Source organism: Dryas octopetala, chromosome 3, assembly GCF_963921425.1.
Source record: "Dryas octopetala chromosome 3, drDryOcto1.1, whole genome shotgun sequence".
Classification (NCBI taxonomy): domain Eukaryota; kingdom Viridiplantae; phylum Streptophyta; class Magnoliopsida; order Rosales; family Rosaceae; genus Dryas; species Dryas octopetala.
The window spans coordinates 13,744,003-13,762,386 of NC_141368.1; the positions used below are offsets into that span (position 1 = coordinate 13,744,003).

General features: G+C 37.1%; 3 protein-coding genes across 3 annotated transcripts; all 3 read left to right on the forward strand.

Moving 5' to 3' along the window:
- The first annotated feature begins 264 nt into the window (after positions 1–264).
- LOC147291133 (MLO-like protein 1) lies at positions 265–6,336 on the forward strand. The gene is made up of 12 exons (XM_086235396.1): positions 265–693; positions 1,201–1,317; positions 1,430–1,505; positions 2,840–2,925; positions 3,491–3,565; positions 3,675–3,763; positions 3,937–3,986; positions 4,389–4,429; positions 5,198–5,407; positions 5,505–5,572; positions 5,694–5,754; positions 6,193–6,336. The coding sequence occupies exons 1-12, from the start codon at positions 265–267 to the stop codon at positions 6,298–6,300; spliced, it is 1,410 nt and encodes a 469-aa protein (XP_086091522.1). The 3' UTR covers positions 6,301–6,336.
- A 1,155-nt stretch (positions 6,337–7,491) lies between these two features.
- LOC147291134 (UTP--glucose-1-phosphate uridylyltransferase-like) lies at positions 7,492–13,696 on the forward strand. The gene is made up of 20 exons (XM_086234863.1): positions 7,492–8,185; positions 8,290–8,378; positions 8,487–8,577; positions 8,740–8,800; positions 8,903–8,980; positions 9,064–9,114; positions 9,228–9,280; positions 9,734–9,806; positions 9,984–10,041; positions 10,166–10,212; positions 10,313–10,378; positions 11,301–11,333; positions 11,530–11,567; positions 11,649–11,724; positions 11,806–11,862; positions 11,961–12,044; positions 12,139–12,237; positions 12,329–12,433; positions 13,076–13,147; positions 13,250–13,696. The coding sequence occupies exons 1-20, from the start codon at positions 7,554–7,556 to the stop codon at positions 13,274–13,276; spliced, it is 1,890 nt and encodes a 629-aa protein (XP_086090989.1). The 5' UTR covers positions 7,492–7,553; the 3' UTR covers positions 13,277–13,696.
- Positions 13,697–14,244: 548 nt separating this feature from the next.
- On the forward strand, positions 14,245–15,425 carry LOC147291135 (Ribosomal protein L3 family protein). The gene has a single exon (XM_086235398.1). It carries the CDS (start codon positions 14,376–14,378, stop codon positions 15,258–15,260), a length of 885 nt encoding a protein of 294 aa, XP_086091524.1. The 5' UTR covers positions 14,245–14,375; the 3' UTR covers positions 15,261–15,425.
- Positions 15,426–18,384: the final 2,959 nt, after the last annotated feature.

Genomic DNA, 18,384 nt, shown 5'->3' on the forward strand with positions numbered 1-18,384 from the left:
GGTGGTGCAAAATCATTGGCCAACACCCAAATTCAAATTTCAAAATGGAAGTATTAGACATTAGCAACGTGTCAATTTTTGTTGCCATAATCATGGCTGCTATGCATGTATGGAATCTTAATGGGCATAAAAACCCAGTACCCATATCTGTTTTTGATCTCACTCATAACTCAGAGTAAGCTCTGAAACGAAGCAGGGGGGGAGCATAGTTGGGAGTAGATCAAGAAAAACACAGAGAAAAACGAAGAGGTTGCGAAGCAAAAAATGGGTGGTCACGGCGAAGGGCCGACGCTAGAGTTCACACCAACATGGGTGGTTGCGGGGGTGTGCACGGTGATCGTGGGCATTTCTCTGGCGGCGGAGCGAGGCCTCCACTCGGCGGGGAAGTACTTGAAGAGGGTCAACCAGAAACCTCTAAATCAAGCCTTGCTCAAAGTGAAGGAGGAGCTTATGCTGTTGGGGTTCATCTCTCTGCTCCTCACTGTGTTCCAGAACACTATCACCAAAATCTGCGTCAAAGAGAATGTGATGCTGCATTGGCTGCCTTGCAAGCTCGAGCACGGCGAGGAATTAGATGATGGACTACACGAGACTGGCCATTATGGAGACTCGTTGGTTGGAAGCGTTTCTGGGTACACCAGGAGGCTTTTGGGCGCAGGGGGGGAGGCCCAGTTGGGTTACTGTGCCAAAAAGGTAAAGCTAAACAAAACCCACTTAAACCCATTTGTGTTTTTGCTCCTGTACATTGTGCTTTTAAGTTTCTAGAAATGAGGTTAATGAAATCTCAAATCTGTAGTCAAGGACAAATTGAGAAATAAATGATGTAGCTTTCTTGAAGGATCATGTTATCTATGTTGATTTTTAATGGAGATTAGTACCTTACGGTAGTGTAATAATTGAAAAAGGCACAACGTGAATACGAATTGCAAAACATAATTTTCAAAATTTATTCTCCAGAATGAATTATAAACAGAACCTTATTGAGTATATGTTGAGCATCAGTCCCTCACGGATGGGCTAAGGCTCTTAATAAGGCCATAAATACTCGTTTCTCCACCTAATAGCTAAAGCTTTTAGGATAGATATGTTTAACTTTGGATTCGATGCTTTAACCTTAACAGTATCTCATTAATGATTTTTATGTTGTTTTGGAATCCAATGATTTCGTATTAACTGTGTTTTTAACTTTTCCTCCATCAGGGTAAGGTACCATTGTTATCAGTTGAAGCTTGCCATCATCTGCATATCTTCATCTTCGTCCTGGCCATTGTCCATGTGACCTTCTGTGTTCTCACTATTGTTTTTGGAGGGTTAAAAGTGAGCATGACTGCATATAATATGTTTCTTAAACCTCTAATTTGACTCTCTTTTTTTTCCTGTTTGTGGTTTTATTATAATTTAATTGATAACATCTTTATCATGATTTTAGATACGTCAATGGAAGAAGTGGGAGGAGGCAAATCTTAAAGAGCTTAATGAGGCAGGGCCAGGTAGGGATTCTTGCTGTGTTTCTTTTTATATTACTAATGAGATTTCCACAATTAGTGGAAGTAAATTCAGTAGAATCCAAAAAGAACTGTGAAAGTCTTCAGATTAGCTTTCTCCTTACTGAGTTACTGGCAGACTTACTTTTTTTCATTTGGAAAGGCTATGTGCCGTTTATTTTTGAATTAATTACCCTAAGCTACATACTAGTTATTGTTTTTAATATGTAATACCATGATCAATAAAATGTAACAATTAGGTCACTTTATTAAGAATTAGGTCACTGCATTTGATTTCTCTCTCCACATTATCAATGCACTCAACCCACACTTCCCACTATCCACCTTGATCTCATTCTCTCTTCTCTCTCCTCCGTTTCTCTTTCTTCTTCTTTTTTTTCCTTCTCCTTTCTCTTTCTTTTTTTTTCTTCTTCCTTTCTCTCATTTCCTCCATCAGTAACTCCATCCCCCACCTGCGTTGACCACCAGCCCACCCTCTCTCTCTCTGGACGACGTCGCAAGATCGATCTGGACGACGTCGCAAGATCGAGAGCTCAGACTTCCTGATCAGCGAGTTGCACGACCCCTTTCGCCGATTTATGTTTAGGTTCTTGATTTTTTTGTTTAGTTCAGTTTTTGGAACTGCATAAAAAACTGCTGTTTTACAGTGAACTTTCTGCAGTTTGTGAACTGAAACTGCAGAAACTGCAGTTTGTGAACTGAAACTACAGAAACTGCAGTTTGTGTGAACTGAAACTGAAACTGCAGTTTCTGGAATTGTAAGTGAACTGAAACTGCAGTTTCTGGAATTGTAAATGAACTGAAACTGCAGAAACTGCAATTTATTAGAGTTGAAACTGCAGTTTATTGGAGTTGCAGTTTCAGAAACTGCAGTTTATTTGAGTTGCAACTGCAGTTTCAGAAACTGCAAATAAACTGAAACTGCAGTTTATTTGAGTTGCAAGCTTGTAGTTGCAGTGTAAATGAAACTGCAGTTTATTGGAGCTGCAGGCTTGCAGTTGCAATTACTAACTACAAGTGAAACTGCAGTTTCTGAAACTGCAAAGTGAACTGAAAGCAGTTTGTGAACTGAAACTGTGTATTTTTTATTTTTGTTATCCTTATTTTCGTCAAAACATTGCGCTGGCAGATGGGCTTCACTGTGGCGCGGGGATGTAGTGGGCGTGGTGTCCGCAAAAGAATATTAGCATTGTGGTAGTTGGCCCGCAAAGAAAGAAAGGGGCTTTAGGTGGTTTTGGTTAATAATTTGTGGTATCAGTACCTGCATGTTAAAGGACTCTTTATTTTTTTCCTGTAAACTTTCCAATTTGTGAATTGTGTTGGTGCAGCTCAAGCAAATTTCACCCATGTCCAATCAAATGATTTTGTCAAAGACCATTATCGGGGTATCGGTAAAAATTATCGTCTGATGGGTTGGATAGTAAGTTACTCTATTCTTTATAATGGAATCTCTCTACCATATTTTAACTAAAGACTGAAGCTTACAGTTGATAAAATTATGGCTGAAATTAGTGCTTTTCTTTCTCTTTTTTATATGATGCCATGTTATGAGATTGTGCACGTGTAGATTTTTCACAAAAGAAAAATAAAAACAAAGACAACTTGGTTGTCGATTTTTTTCTTCCTCTTGCTCTCACTCTTTTAGCATAATACATATGATGCTGCTTTCAGTAGTGATGGATTTTGAACCCCTAGTAAGCTGTATTGTAAGGTATACTAGTCTCCCCATTTTGCTTTGTGTTTCAACTTTTACAAAAGCAACATGGAGGGCAACTGCATTGATGCTTTACTTCTTTGGTTTCCCCTAATAATTTTGGAGACTCGAACACATCTCCAGTATGGGACCTGTGACCTGTCGATCATCTTAAAATTTGAACCTCTCAGAATAGTTTAGAAGCAGGATGATTATTATTGTTTTTTCAAGTAGAATGAACCATAATACTAATTTTTCTTTTTCTTTTTTGGTTCTTGCTCCATATGTTCAGCATTCTTTTCTCAACCAATTTTATGGATCTGTGACCAAATCAGATTATTTGACTTTGCGACTAGGTTTCATCATGGTAAGATACCTAACAAGAGGTTGATGTTAACCTATGAACTTCCAATATGTTTATTACTCAATTTCCTTTTGGCCGAAATTTGTTTGTGTATTTATTATTTTTACTGCAGACCCATTGCAAGACAAACCCCAAGTTTGATTTTCACAAATACATGGTGCGTGCCCTTGAAGATGATTTTAAAAGAGTTGTTGGTATCAGGCAAGTTATATCTGATATATTTTTGTGATATTGAAGTTCCCTGTGACTTGCACATATTCATTGGGCAGATTTCTATAAACTTTAATGTTCTGACCAATCTGTCCTTTCAAAGATTTTCGAATGGTTGGTTATGATTCTTTTTGATTCACCATATGGTTTCTTCTTGGCTGCAGTTGGTATCTCTGGGTATTTGTGGTCATCTTCATGCTTATGAATGTTGATGGTATGAATCTTGCTTTAAAAAATCTGATCCCAAATATGTTAGAACTATAAAGTTTTGGTATTCTATTGTGTTTTTAATGGTTCTTAGCCAGTCTAGGTGTTTTTCTCAAAAAACCATATAATTAGGGGTACTTTGATATCTTAATTTAAAAGGATATACAATTAAAAAAAAAAAAATCGGGTTTCCAGTTTTGGTCTTGCTTATACTTAAAACTTAAAACACAATGTTTCTCAGCAATTAGTCACTGCTATTAGGCCAGTCAGTCCTCACTCCATTTCTATGGTATTCTTTTTGACATGTTCACCCAGTTTTGCAGTTATGGCATAGATTGCTTTGCCCTGCCCACCTTTGTGAAGATTACTAGCACTATAAATAATGATATTCTTTTCTTTTCTTGTGCAGGATGGCATGCTTACTTCTGGATTGCATTCATTCCTTTCATTGTGAGTAGTCTTGACTCTTGATATAATCTTGCTCTCAGGTTTTGTGACCCATTCACATGTGCATTTAGTATGCTATACTTGCAAAATCAGCATTTAATTCATTCGTTCTCCATGCATCATACTTAAGCGAAAATCATGCAACATTACAATTGTATGAAGAGTTAGAGAGATTGAATAGGAAGAAATTGGAGGTTTGGGAAATATATCTCCTAGGTTCCATTTGAGTGCTAACATGGCAAAACAAATTCAATCAACTTATATAAAATGTTTCCAAGTCCGTCCCTCCCACCCCTTGAGTCTTGTTATTTCATAATTCCTTGACATCTAAGTTGTGTGCAATTCACATTAAAACTGTTTCTTTGTTATTTAATTTAGAATTTCAAATCCAGAGCACTGGTATCTATAGTATTTACTATTTAGTTTAGTCAGTCTTAATTTATCTACTCAAAATTTTATGAAAGGGTAAGCCTATTTGTATCATCAAGTCTTTGGAGAAAAGAGAGAGTTGTTTCAAGGGTTTTTGGGTTTGAACCTTCCTTGCATTGCCACCTGTCAATAGGATCTCATGTATACTGACTAATTTTTGTCTTTGTTATTGTGACTGCTGGTTAGCCAGTTTCCTTCTTGAATGCAGTGTTGCATTTGATATCAATTTTTCTGTTACATGAAAGGATGAAGCTAAGCCTAGAACTATTACCTTCGATATCTTTTGTTACTAAGATTTTTATTTATATCTTATATTTTTTTAATTTTTTTTGCTTTCTCCAGCTTCTACTTACTGTGGGCACTAAGCTGCAGCATGTAATTACTCAGTTGGCTCATGAGGTTGCTGAGAAACATATAGCCATAGAAGGGGACCTAATAGTTCAACCATCAGACGAGCACTTTTGGTTTGGCAAGCCCAAATTTGTTCTCTTCTTGATCCATTTCATCCTTTTCCAAAATGCTTTCGAGCTGGCATTCTTTTTCTGGATATGGGTATTCTGAATCTTTGAGACACAACTTCCCTCACAAATAAAAATAAATTGGTTTTTGATATTGACATAATCTGTAATCCGGTTATATACATTTGCAGGTTCAATATGGTTTTGACTCCTGCATAATGGGAAAAGTACGGTACATCGTCCCCAGGCTTGTAATTGGGTAAGACATTTGTCTTGTTCATTCTTTTAAGCTTTTGGTTTGGTTAAAAATCCCTTCATAGCATCTCAGGTCTTTAACATGTCTTGCTGCTAATGCCTCTCTTTTTGTTCTTCTACACTAGGGTGTTCATTCAGGTGCTCTGTAGTTACAGCACCCTACCACTTTATGCCATTGTCACACAGGTTTGCTGAGTTTAAAACTACAACTTACCTTTGTTTTATTTTGTGGTTTTTGGCAAAATAGTGAAAATTTAGCCACCTTAATCAAATTGGAAAATTGTCATTCTTTTTAATTGGATGCTGATGGACAAAAACACCCCTTACTTCAAAGTTTCAAACCCTTACTTGAAGGGAGTTTGAGTACAACTAGAAGGGGATTCGAGTCTATACTCGGTTTCTAGTAAGAGTTGGATAAGTGTTTTTGTCCATTAACATTAAATTTTGGCTAAGTTCATCTTTTCTTAAAAAAAAAAAAAAAGGCTATGTTCTTACTATGATGAAATAAATTGCTTATTTTTGTCAAACCCCCCTTGTTTTGGGTGGTTATTAAAGTCCCCATCCTTTCTTTTTTTTTTTTTTCTCTTCATTTGATTCTAATTCTTTTTCTGTTATGCAATGAAGATGGGAAGCAATTTCAAGATAGCAATATTTGATGACAATGTAAAAGTTGGTCTTGTTGGTTGGGCTGAGAAGGTCAAGAGAAAGAAGGCGGTAGCTGCACAGGGCTGAGCACCTCTTCACAAAAAAACAAAAAAAAGATATGTATTTTTTTAGATTGGGATATAGGCTATATAGCATAGGGCATGAAAGAACTCAAATGCATATGTCATTATGATATTTTTTGGGGTCTCTACATGTAGAATCATGTGCTATGGATATCTATGAAATGCAATTTTTTTATTTGTTTTATTTTGTGTTCTTTAAACTGTCATTTAAGCATTTTCTAGCATTCCCTAGGAGTCTCCTAGTTTTTCATGGCGAGTTCATTCTTTGCAGTGCATGATTGCATTCACAGTGCACTTTCTAGTTTCTAGCATCTGCCCTATGCTTATTTGAACAAATAATGGTCATCCTTAAATTTACAATTTGATAATTTATAATGTGTTTCATTGTCTAATGAGAGAAGATTACTTATAGGTAAAGTGAGTTTCACAATGCAACACATTGCAAAGCAAATAACAATAAGAATCAACTATTAGTAATTGTTCAGCAACAACAAAAAGCCATTAATATTGTTTACCAGCATGACTGACAAATTGACAATTACCTAAAAATACTGGAGTTTACCTCATACTGGAGTTTACCTCATATGTGTAAATAACAAGTGATGACATACATTCTAAATTTGTTTTAAGATCTTCTTATATTTGATAAAAAAGTGAATCGAATTTTTTTTATTAAAGATTATATATATATTAGTGATTCTTCACATATTATACTTGTATTTAATCAATTTGATAAGGGGACCTCAGACAAAATTACGTCTTTTACGAATAATTTTTCATCCTCATGAGTAAGATTATGTCCCTCTCATTTTTCGAGCTACTTGATTGGCTATGGCATCGGTGAACTTCCCAAGAGTGTCTTAAAGTTCTTCTGCCGAATTGAGGTACAAAATCATATTGAGTAGCAATATCAGCTATTGCTGCATTTTTTTTTTCTTATGTTTTTAGTTTTTTTATTTTTGATTTTATTTCAAGAGTAAAAAATAAAAATTGTAAAATAGAGATTTTTGTAAAAAAAAAAGAAACAAGAAATCCAAATAAAAATGGGCAGCTAATAGAATTAATAAAAATTTGACCCAGGCAAAGTGGGTCATGAGTTACCGGACCAACCCGGTCCACTTCCACCCCCTCTACTCTCACTCACCATTTCCAGTCGGAAAAACAAAAACCCAGCAAAACCCCCCCCCCCCCCCAAACATCCATTCACCATTGTCAGCCAATCGGAGAGAAACCCATTAAACCCTAAACCCCAAAACGATGACGCTCCACTCCCTAGTAATCCAGAAGCTCCTAAGCACGAATGCCCATCTGGGCCGGCGGGTGGCGGCCCACCACTTCAAGCAGTTCACCTACGGCACCCGCAACGGCATGGCCATTATCGACTCCGACAGGACCCTCATCTGCCTCCGCAACGCGGCCCAGTTCATATCGGCCCTGGCCCACCAGAAGGCCCGCTTCATGTTCGTCAACACCAACTCGCTCTGGGATGAGATCCTGGAGCAGATGACGAAGAAGATTGGCTGCTACAGTCCCTCCATGAACACCCTTTGGCGTACTGGTGGGTTCCTCACCAACAGCCACAGCCCCAAGAAGTTCAGGTCCCGGAACAAGAAGATTTGCTTCGGCCCAACTCAGCCCCCGGACTGTCTTGTCGTTTTCGACACTGAACGCAAGTCGTCGGTGATTCTCGAGGCTGAAAGGTTGCAGATTCCGATCGTCTCGCTCGTCGACTCGTCGATGCCTCTGGAGTATTATAAGAAGATCACGTACCCGATTCCGGCGAACGACTCGGTGCAGTTTGTGTATTTGGTGTGCAATTTGATTACCAAGACTTTTCTTCTTCACCAGAAGAGCACTGCTGCTGAAGAAGAAGTGGAGGATACGAAGCGGTACTTTTATCTTTTGCTGAGCTGCGCTCTAGCTGTTCGATATTTTGCTCGAATGAAATTGGGTCTGAAATTCGAAATGCTGTTTTTGTGTGTTTTTGTTGAAGTGAGAAAGTGGGGCGCATAGAGGAGACTAAGAGTGCCAACAAGGATGAGGTGCTGTTGGTTCCTTACAACTTGCTACACAATTCTCCTGGTAATAATGGATAAATGATTTATTTATATTTATTTTCCCTTATATTAATTTCACCAAAAGTAATCAAATTTTAAAGGAACTTCTTTCGGTGCCTGTGTGAGAGTGTAGATGTAGAAAAAACTGAGGAGCTCTTGGACAAGCTTGTGGTGCTCAAGTTCAATGGAGCTTTGGGTACAGATTTGGGATTCGATGGCCCCAAGTATGCACATTAAACTAAATTACCAGACTTTATTCTGTTTTCACTTATTGCATTTTTGGGCTAAATTGTTGAATTTATTTTGTACCAGTATTTCCTCTTGTTTTGATTCCCTGGTTTCGTTCCTTAACAATTTTACTTTATTTCTATATATTTCTAATGCAGGTCCACATTTGAAATTCGTGATGGGTTGACATCTCTAGACTTAATTGTTAAGCAAATTGAGGTTAGTGTTTGCCTCAGTGTGTGTGTGTATTTTTATATTGTTTGTATGTATTCTATGATCTGCCCTTAACATACCCAATCTTACTGTTCCAATTGCTTTTAGTCTCTCCATTCTAAGTACAGAAGCAGTGTTCCTTTGCTCCTTATGAACACAACGAGGACACACGAAGATACTGTCAAGGTGAATTGCCTCTGCCATTTCCCCATCGGGTTTGTACTTGTGGTTCTTATGGTTTTCTTCTCATAGAAGCTTGTGTAATGTAGGTCTTGGAGAAATATTCCAACTCAAATATTGATATTCATTCTTTTAAACAGGTTTGCAATTCTACCACATGTTCTGTTTGAATAGTTTTTTTTTTTTTTTTTTTTCTGGTTATTAGAAACTTGGATTAGGACTTACTTGTGAATGTGTGTTCTCATTTATATAGACCCCAGATCCACAGCTCAAGTCATCTGGAGGACAGAGTGGTGACGATGAACTGTATGTCATCTTTCCTATCTGTATTCCCTGACATTGAAATCTGTCTAAGAGTTCCTCTCAGTTTCTCTTTTATGTGAATTTTGTTCTGGAGTACACATTTAATTTCTGTTACAATGTTCCCTTAATTATTCTGTGATGCAATAGTAGACTTAACCTCATTATTGTTGCCATTTTAAGATACTGATATAATGTACATCAAGCATCGTGTTGTCCTTTTTTGTAGCCATCTGTCAAGAACATGCATTGTTCGTACATTCAGTGATAACCATTATGACATTCTTTTGTCATATGCTATGTTTTTTTTCTGTTTTCAAGAAATGCTTTTTCTATGTACCTTCCACTGCATCTTCCACTGCATATTGCATGTTGGTTCTGCAATATCACTAGTTCATTTTCTTTGACAGTTATCATAACTTTGTTGATCAATTACACTACTTTTGTGCATATGTGAAGGTATCCTTCTGGCCATGGTGCAGTGTTCTTTTCCCTTATGAAAAGTGGAACCCTTGATCTTCTATTATCAAAGGTGTGCATCTTAATGCAGTTCTGATTGTACCCTTGTGGTTCTTTTTTTTTTTTTTTTCTTTTTTTATGTCATTTTAATTACAGAAAAACACGAAATTAAAACATTAAAAAGATAGTTCCTGGTGAGAGGAGGTATCTAAAGGTAGCTTGACTAAACTTCTTCAGCTTTCCTTTTCAGGGTAAGGAATATATCCTTGTGGTTAACTCAGATAACGTGGCTGCTACAATTGACCCAAGTATCCTTTCATAGTTTTTTCCTTTTATTATTGTAGGTTTATGTGATGCTTTCATTTATTATTGTTTTGGTCCTTTGTTGACGCTTGATTCTTAGATCATTGTGCTCCTTAAGTGGATGTGTAGAAATTTTAAATCATTTGATAGAAGACAAGATTGAATATTGTATGGAGGTAAACAAGATGATAGCTAGAGGATATTCTCTCTCTCTCAACCCCCTTTTTTTTTTCTTTGGTTTTTGATATTGTAAGTCTTCATGTTTTCCCCCTTCAGGTCACGCCTACCTCCTCATACAATTCAAATTTGGATAACATTGGTTCACGCCTACAGAAGTTTGAGGTAGGCAGTATTTTGATATATGGTTCTGTGTCACCATAACTCTCTTCTTATCTCCAATTCTTTAAAATTATGGTTGGGATGGTCAATAGTGTTATTTTCGAAAGTAGGCTAGAAATGTTTTATATGGATAGAGTTTAGATGATATAATTTATATTTTTTGAGTTTGGATAAACTTGAAATTTTTCGCTATAGACATCTTTTAGGGGTCATATTTTTCTTTATTCTGAGTTGGTTGTCAGAGTTAGCATAAACTCTTTATTAAGCCTTGAAATGGAGAGTTAAGCAACTGCTTAGATAAATGTGAAAATATGTCCGTTGTGCCATATCAATCATAATCTTGGAAAACACTATTGTCATGAGTGCAACTGCATAATATTCCAAATGATTGATATTGGCAAAAAGCCTTTAAGCTGACTGATGAGATTGGAGTAAACTGATTGGAGTGTTTGGGGTTAAAATCACAGTTAGAAACCTTCCGTTAGTGACATGATTATCCTCCGTCCAGGGGATGGGAAAACAGAGATGAGGGTAGAACTTTATTTTTTCCTACAGGATAGAAAATAATTTAGCTATATAGTTCTTAACCAAATAAACGTAGCAATATAATTTGGATATGTGTTATGCTGTAGATTGACGTATCGTAGTTGGTTTTGACAACTTATTTTGATGTACTTATTGTATCTAGCCCAAACTAATTTTGGAAAAGACTGGATGAGTTATCAGTTATCAATTGTCTGCATATGTTCAGAATGTAAAACACTATATGATTTCTAGAAGTGAACTTTTTTATTTTAATCTGGCTTGGTCTAAAACTTGTGATGTAGTCATTTTAAATATCATATTTAAGTACTTATGTATGGCCTTTATTTGTTTAACAATAGGTGATTACTGATTAACATTTTCTGGCCATAATTTGATGCAGCTTGCAGAAGTAGCACAGAATTCTGTCAAACATGTAAGTTGTGATTTATTTCTTTCCTTTCTTTTCCCATGTTTTGGTTCTGTTGTGTTTATATCTCTCTTTTTGGGTATAAAATCCTATATTGTAGTGCTGATTATACTTGGTAGATTTCAATAGTTCACTTGATTTTGTTTTTATATTTTCATTAAATGATTACTCACCCTGTGTTGTGTTTCTTGATACATCCTAGTCAATGGACAAATTCAAACTTGTTGATACTGGCAGCTTGTAAGTGAATTATTGACTGCTGTTTGTTGCTTCCCAAACTCAATAATATTCTCAGCTTCACATTTTTGCTGCACTGTACAGATGGGTGAATTTGAAAGCCATTAAAAGGCTTTTGGATACAGATGCACTAAAGATTGAAGATATCTCTGTTTCAAAGGTACCATACCTTATCATTTGTTCTAAAACTTGCTTATATTGACAAGTAATTAATGAAAATACTGCTTTTTTTCTTTTACAGGCAACAGAGAGTGATCAAGTCCTTTTGCAAGAAACAGCAGCTGGTTCAGCAATACGGGTATTTTTCATATGATATAAATAACTTCTCATGCTTTTTTTATTTTCTTTTATAATTAAAGTTGCAATTATGTTATTTCATGTTCACCGCTGTACCAGTTCTTCAATCGCGCTATTGGTGTCAATGTTCCTCATTCTCGATCTCTTTCAATGAATAAAACATCAGATCTACTTCTTCTAAAGGTGATGTTAACACTCGTAACCTATAATTTTAAATTTTTGACAACCGAAAAAATAACACTTGTTTTTGTTTTATCTCATTTATATGTTTCTACAGTCAGACCTCTATAAGTGTGATGAAGGGGTTGTAGTTCCAAATATAGCTAGACCTAATCCGGAAGATCCTGTAATTGAATTAGGACCTGAATTTGAAAAGGTAAAGATTTGTTTGATCGCAATTTCCTTGCCTTTATGTATTGACATTTGTGTTCTTTAATATTTTTGTTTGTTTTATCTCTTCCTTTCAGGTTAGTGACCTCCTAAGTCGCTTTAAGTCCATGCCCGACATTATTGACCTGGATAGCTTGAAGGTCACTGGTGATGTGTGGTTTGGAGCTGGTATAACTCTCAAGGTATTATTAATGTTTTCCCTGCATCAGTTTCAAGTTTTCTTAACTTGTAACTGTAGCTTCTTCCATCCTTCTTTGATTTTTGTGCAGTGTGAACTCAATAATATTCTGAATTCTAATTTTTGAGCTTTGGGGAGGTTGTTTTATTGTCTTGTGAGATCAATCAGTAAATGACCTCACAAAAATTCTCTTATTTAAAACAAATTTCTGGTACTGGGTAATGATCTTAAACCAAAAGAGAACTGGGGAAATAATGACATGCAATTGTTTTTCTTTTCCCCTATAGGAGTACCACATTTTGTGTCACATCTTTAAGGGTTTTTGGCTTATTTTGTTTTAAAATTGGAGAATGTTCATCTGCTGGCTCTTTCTCTTAATGTCCATGTCTTTTATTAACGAATAATTTATATGTTCAGTGGCAGCATCGAACAATATGCACATTACTCATGTACATCCGTACATGAGTAATGTGCATATTTAAACTGCGGAATGCAGTTTAAACTGCAGGCATATATTCATTCATTCATTATATATAAAATGATGTGCTGGAACAACATATTACCATGAATGTTTCCATCTGTCTCTCTCAGCTATTTCTTTATTCAACCGCATTTCATTCTTCTTATGGCTGGTTTACTTCTTAAGGGGAAAGTAACTATTGTTGCAAAACCTGGGATTAAATTGGAAATTCCTGATGGAGCGGTAATAGAGAATAAGGTAAGTCACTTAAATTTATCTATTTTATTTGTTTATTTTTCTCTTTAGTTGATTTCACGTATGTGCTAAAATGTTTCATCTCTGTTTTGCTTTATTGCCCAGGACATCAATGACCCTTCAGACATTTGACAAGGAAATGAGTAGAGCTTGGAGAATGTTCACGGAATTGCTAAGGAGAGAGTTAACCTGCCTAACATCTTCGCTTGGAGCTCTTGTAGCTAGCTAGCTGGCTTTTCAACAGCTACAGCTTCCATTCACAGTACATTATCTGCTTTGAGAGAGAAATAGGGAGAGGGAGGAGCTGCCAGCAGGCCGATTATTTTTTAAATTGGCACAGGAAATAAGCTTCATGTAAGATTCATGGTTGTACGATAATTAATTCTATAGGGTTTACCTATGGATTTTTGGGTGTAATGTAATTTTGGTCATTGCCGCAAGGAGCTTGATTGACCTCAGTCCGGGAATAGCAAGTCTTCTCTTTTCAAGTTTTGCCTAAATGCTCTGTTTGCCAAACAAGTGAATTGCCAGGAGTAAAAACTCATTTGAAGCCTTTTCAGTTGCCTTCTGTGATTTGTTATTTGAAGTTCTTGCTTCAATTATCAAAGTGAAATTGCACTTTTTTCCTGGGTATTTTAATTATGGAACTTAGAGAATTCATCTCAGTAAAGGCATGGTTGGAGCATGGAATCATAAGAACTCTTTTTGTTGGGTAATTCTAGGTGCACATTTGGAAGTAAAAAATTGAACAAACAAATCTTTTAAAGAAAAATCATATTTCTGGTATATTCATTTTTTTTCAATCAATCACATCAAAAGGTTGCCCAACTTTTTAATTTCCTTAAAACTGAAAAAAAAAAAAATGAAGTCAGTCAACGTTGGCCTTCATAACCAAAAAACAATCTGGAGGGGAATATTTAAAAATAAAATAAAATGAAATGAAATGAATAAGTATAAAATTGACATTACAAAATTGATTGGGTGTTAATGTGTTATGGAGTGGAAAAAGAATAACCAAGGAACAAGTAAAATTAGTCCCTCTTTTTAACGCCCATGGTAGTTTGGGTGGTCCCGAATATGAGCAGATTACATCTCTCCCAAACCCAATTCTAAAGGATAAGAAAAGTAGAAAACCCTCACTCTTTCAGCCTTCTTCTTCTCCGAGTAACTTGAACAACTCATGCTATGCGTCTGAGTGTACAGAGATAGACAGAACAAAACAGAGAAAAAGATGTCAATCCTTTCAATTTCAGCTTCAACTGCATATTATAGAATTCCAATTCCAACTTCTTCATCTTCTTCTTCATCTGCTCTTCTTCCCAACCTCTCACTCTCCTCAAAATGCTCTTCATTCCTCTCCCCAGTCACAACCCACAAGAACCCATTTGCGCCCATTAGCTTTAAAACCCAGAACAAGAAGAAAACCCACATGGGAGGAGCAACCATGATGAGCATGGAGGCCGGCGTGGGAGTCATGGCCACCAAGCTCGGCATGATGAGCTACTTCGAGCCCACCGGCAAAGTTGTCCCGGTCACCGTCATCGGCTTCAAGGAGGGCAACATAGTGACCCAGGTCAAGACTCAGGCCACCGACGGCTACGACGCCGTTCAGGTGGGCTACCGCCGTGTCAGGGACCGCAAGCTCACAAAGCCCGAAATGGGTCACCTCGAGAAGGCCGGAGCAATCCCCATGCGACATCTACAAGAGTTTCGACTTCAGAGCGTGGAGGGCTTCGAACCCAACCAGAAGATCACATTCGATGAGCTCTTCAATGAGGGTGACATTGTTGATGTTTCTGGAATCACCATTGGAAAGGGGTTTCAAGGTGGGATAAAGAGGCACAATTTCAGGAGGGGGCAGATGACTCATGGGTCCAAGAGTCACAGAGCTCTTGGGTCGATTGGGGCTGGAACAACGCCGGGGCGTGTGTACCCGGGGAAGAAGATGCCTGGAAGAATGGGAGGGACTAAGACAAAGATTAGGAAGTTGAAGATTGTGAAGATTGATAAGGACTTGAATGTTGTGATGATCAAAGGTGCTCTTCCTGGTAAGCCTGGAAATCTTCTTCGCATTACTCCAGCAAAGATTGTAGGCAAGAACATTCCTAAGAGTTAAATCTTGGGTTTATTTGGTTTTGTGAATTTTGTATTGACATTGACTCATATTGATGTTTTTCTTTTTGTTCAAGTAGCAGAGAACTTTGGAATTCCTTATAGTATGTATTTTAGTTGCTGTCTGTCTTGTTTGGTATGATATTTGGAAGCACTTTACTTGGAGCAAGACTCTCATAGTTTTATATATTTTTTATGTGTAGCTTTGAAAATGCTAATCTTTTGTGAAATTTTTTTCATTTAAATGATGAAAGAATAAGGTGAGCTCAATGTGTGATAGAAAGCAACAATTGTTCTGAGTTTTTATCATCAGTCCATGATCTGAGTTTTTATACATACAATCATTGTTTTTTCCATGTTTGAGTATAGATTATTGGAACAACTTTTTAGGTTACAAAGTCCATATTGAACTGGGATTTCTTCCATGTAAATTATCTTCTTTAATCACATTAGCTAACATTCATGATGATTTCCTCTTTGCAAGATTCATTTTTTTCATTGATTGTATTGGTCATATGTTCACGCCGTTTGGAATGGCTTAGTCCAAATTATTTGGGGTTGATGAAAGATACCCTGTTCAGTGAGTAGGGTGAAGAGAAATTGTCTGCTTTGCTTTTATCAAAGTATGGATGAGAGAGAAATTAATCAAAACTTATAGAAGGAAAGGTAGGATTTCACATGTGTGTAGACTTCTGGGGAAAGTCATTTATCTGGTTTATATGTAGTTGCTTGAGAAAAGATGGCAGTGAAAATGATGCTCAATTCAGAGATGTGAATGACATATGCCCGGATATATTATATTGTGCTGCATAATAGTTGCACCTTGTTTTTACTCCTAAGTGCATCAGCAAAGGTTTTTTGTTGGCACATTTGGAAAAGCTAGGTTTAGTGGGAGCTTTTAGCTTTAGTAGTTGCATTGAGTTCGAATTCCCCTCCGTTATCGATTGGTAAAAACAAGGGATAAACCTACAATCGAACGCAGTGATGATCGAAGCTTTCTAGGATCTGGCTGCATTTTTGTGTTGACTCATCTGTAAAAGCTGAATGGTGTTGCTTGTGTTAGTACAGCATGAGAGGTAAGATTTTAATCTAAAACTAGATCCTAATGTCAGATTCACACCCTTGAATTTGGATGGGATCTAACTCAAGAGGTGACTTTAGACTATACCACTAATTGATGTAAAATGAACTAAATCTGTTACTCCAATTAATGTATCAAATGAAAGAAAATTCCATTTGACATAACTTTTAATCCTACCAAACTCCTTGCCACAAACTTGCGACCAATTTTCCGCCGGTTGATTTAAGCAAAAATAGAAGAAATGTTACCATTGACAAAATTTCAGAACTCATACACTGTTAATCTTGTCCAAATTTGAAAGGTAGTTCAAATTGTAAGTTTGTAACACTATTAGAGCAGATTGCAAAATTCACCAGCTCTATTGAACCGTTCCTGGAATACAGGTATATATACTGCTTTTGCATTCTGTTTGGTTAATTCACAATAATAAGTTTACACCAAGGGTTTTGTTTAGCACAAGTAAATCAGAGGTCTGCATTGAATCTATCAATTTGTTTCTCTTGCATGACAATAATGTGCGACACCTCTCAACTTTCTCTTTTCAGTCTCAACTTGGTTGATCGCGTTCACTTCATCATGCAGTCAATGAAATTGACGTCCCTTAATTAAAATTCCAAAATGTTTCAATAGTCCTAAAATTATGAATTGGGTCATATATGACAGTTTAATAAATGGTTAAATACAAAAATGGTCTACGAATTTTATAGTGAATTTCAATTTGGTCTACTAATTATAAAAAGTGTCAATTTGGTCTACAAACTTTTCAATTTGTACCAAAACAGTACAAACGCTAACTTTCATCCAAAAATTAACAGAATTAGTCATATGCAAATGTGATGAACGGACTGAAATATCTCTAAAAATGTGATCACTTGCTGTGCACATGATCACTTTTCGTTAAATTTTTCGATAGAAGTTAACGTTTGTACTGGTTTGATACAACTTGAAAAGTTCGTGGACCAAACTGACACTTTTTATAGTTAATGGACTAAATTGAGATTCACTGTAAAGTTTGTGGACCATTTTTGTATTTAACCCTTTAATAAATTATCAAATAAATGCAGGAACACATATAATTTTTTGGGCAAATTACACAAAAGTACCTCAACTAACCACCCTATATCACTTGAGTACCCCAATTACAAAAAGTTGCTCGTAGGTACCTCAATTACTGATTTTGCACATCCAGGTACCTCCGTCAACTTTTCCGTCAGGCCTGCCGTTATTTGTCCACGTGGCACACTAGAAACATGCCACGTGGATAACAAAAAAATAATAATAAAAAAAATTTAAAAAAATGAACTAATTATTTAAAAAAAATTAAAAAATTAAAAACTCAAAAAAATAAAAAATAAAAACAATAGAAATGGAGCAGCACCCCTCCCTCCGCCCTCCGCCTCCCACCCCTCCCCCGAGACCCACCCAACCCCAGCCACCCACCCCTCCGACCCCAGCCACCTTGCCGGCGACCCCAGCCACCACGCCGGCGACCCACCAGACGACCCACCCGACCCCTCTCATCTCTCTCTAACTCTCTCTCTCTCTCCCCGAAACCCCAGCCCCGAGCCCTCCTCCTTCCTCCTCCCCCGCGTCGGCCACCCAACTCAATGACCCACCCACCTCCCTCCCTTCTCCGGCCCTTCCATGCAACCCAGCCCTTCCATGCAACACGGGCCCTCCCCCTCCTTGCAACCCATCCCTTCCCCTCCCCGCAACCCAACCCCTCCCCTGCAACCCATCCCCTCCCCACAACCCAGCCCCTCCCCCTCCGTGCTTCCAAGCTTCCAAATTGGCAGTACACCCAAACAATTCAAACCCATCAAAATTCATCCAACAAAAATAACAATTTTTGATAAAAGATAAAAAAATTACATTAAATTGAAGAAACCCCACAAAAAATGAAGAAAAAGACATAAATGGGCAAAAATGATAAGAGAATGGTTTTGGGGTTGATCTTGGTTACCGATGCAGTGTTCTTCATTTTATTCAAGATCTAGATCATGGGGTTTTTCCATTTTATTTTGGGTTGCTGGGCGTGGTTAGTATG

Coding starts and splice junctions, on each gene's coding strand:
- LOC147291133 (XM_086235396.1), top strand. CDS start 265: ATGGGTGGTCACGGCGAAGGGCCGACGCTAGAGTTCACACCAACATGG. Junction 1,506..2,839: donor GCCAGGTAGGGATTCTTGCT/GTGTTTCTTTTT, acceptor GTGCAGCTCAAG/CAAATTTCACCCATGTCCAA. Junction 3,566..3,674: donor TGCGACTAGGTTTCATCATG/GTAAGATACCTA, acceptor TTTTTACTGCAG/ACCCATTGCAAGACAAACCC.
- LOC147291134 (XM_086234863.1), top strand. CDS start 7,554: ATGACGCTCCACTCCCTAGTAATCCAGAAGCTCCTAAGCACGAATGCC. Junction 9,807..9,983: donor TTGATCTTCTATTATCAAAG/GTGTGCATCTTA, acceptor TTTCCTTTTCAG/GGTAAGGAATATATCCTTGT. Junction 12,045..12,138: donor CAGATCTACTTCTTCTAAAG/GTGATGTTAACA, acceptor ATGTTTCTACAG/TCAGACCTCTATAAGTGTGA.
- LOC147291135 (XM_086235398.1), top strand. CDS start 14,376: ATGTCAATCCTTTCAATTTCAGCTTCAACTGCATATTATAGAATTCCA.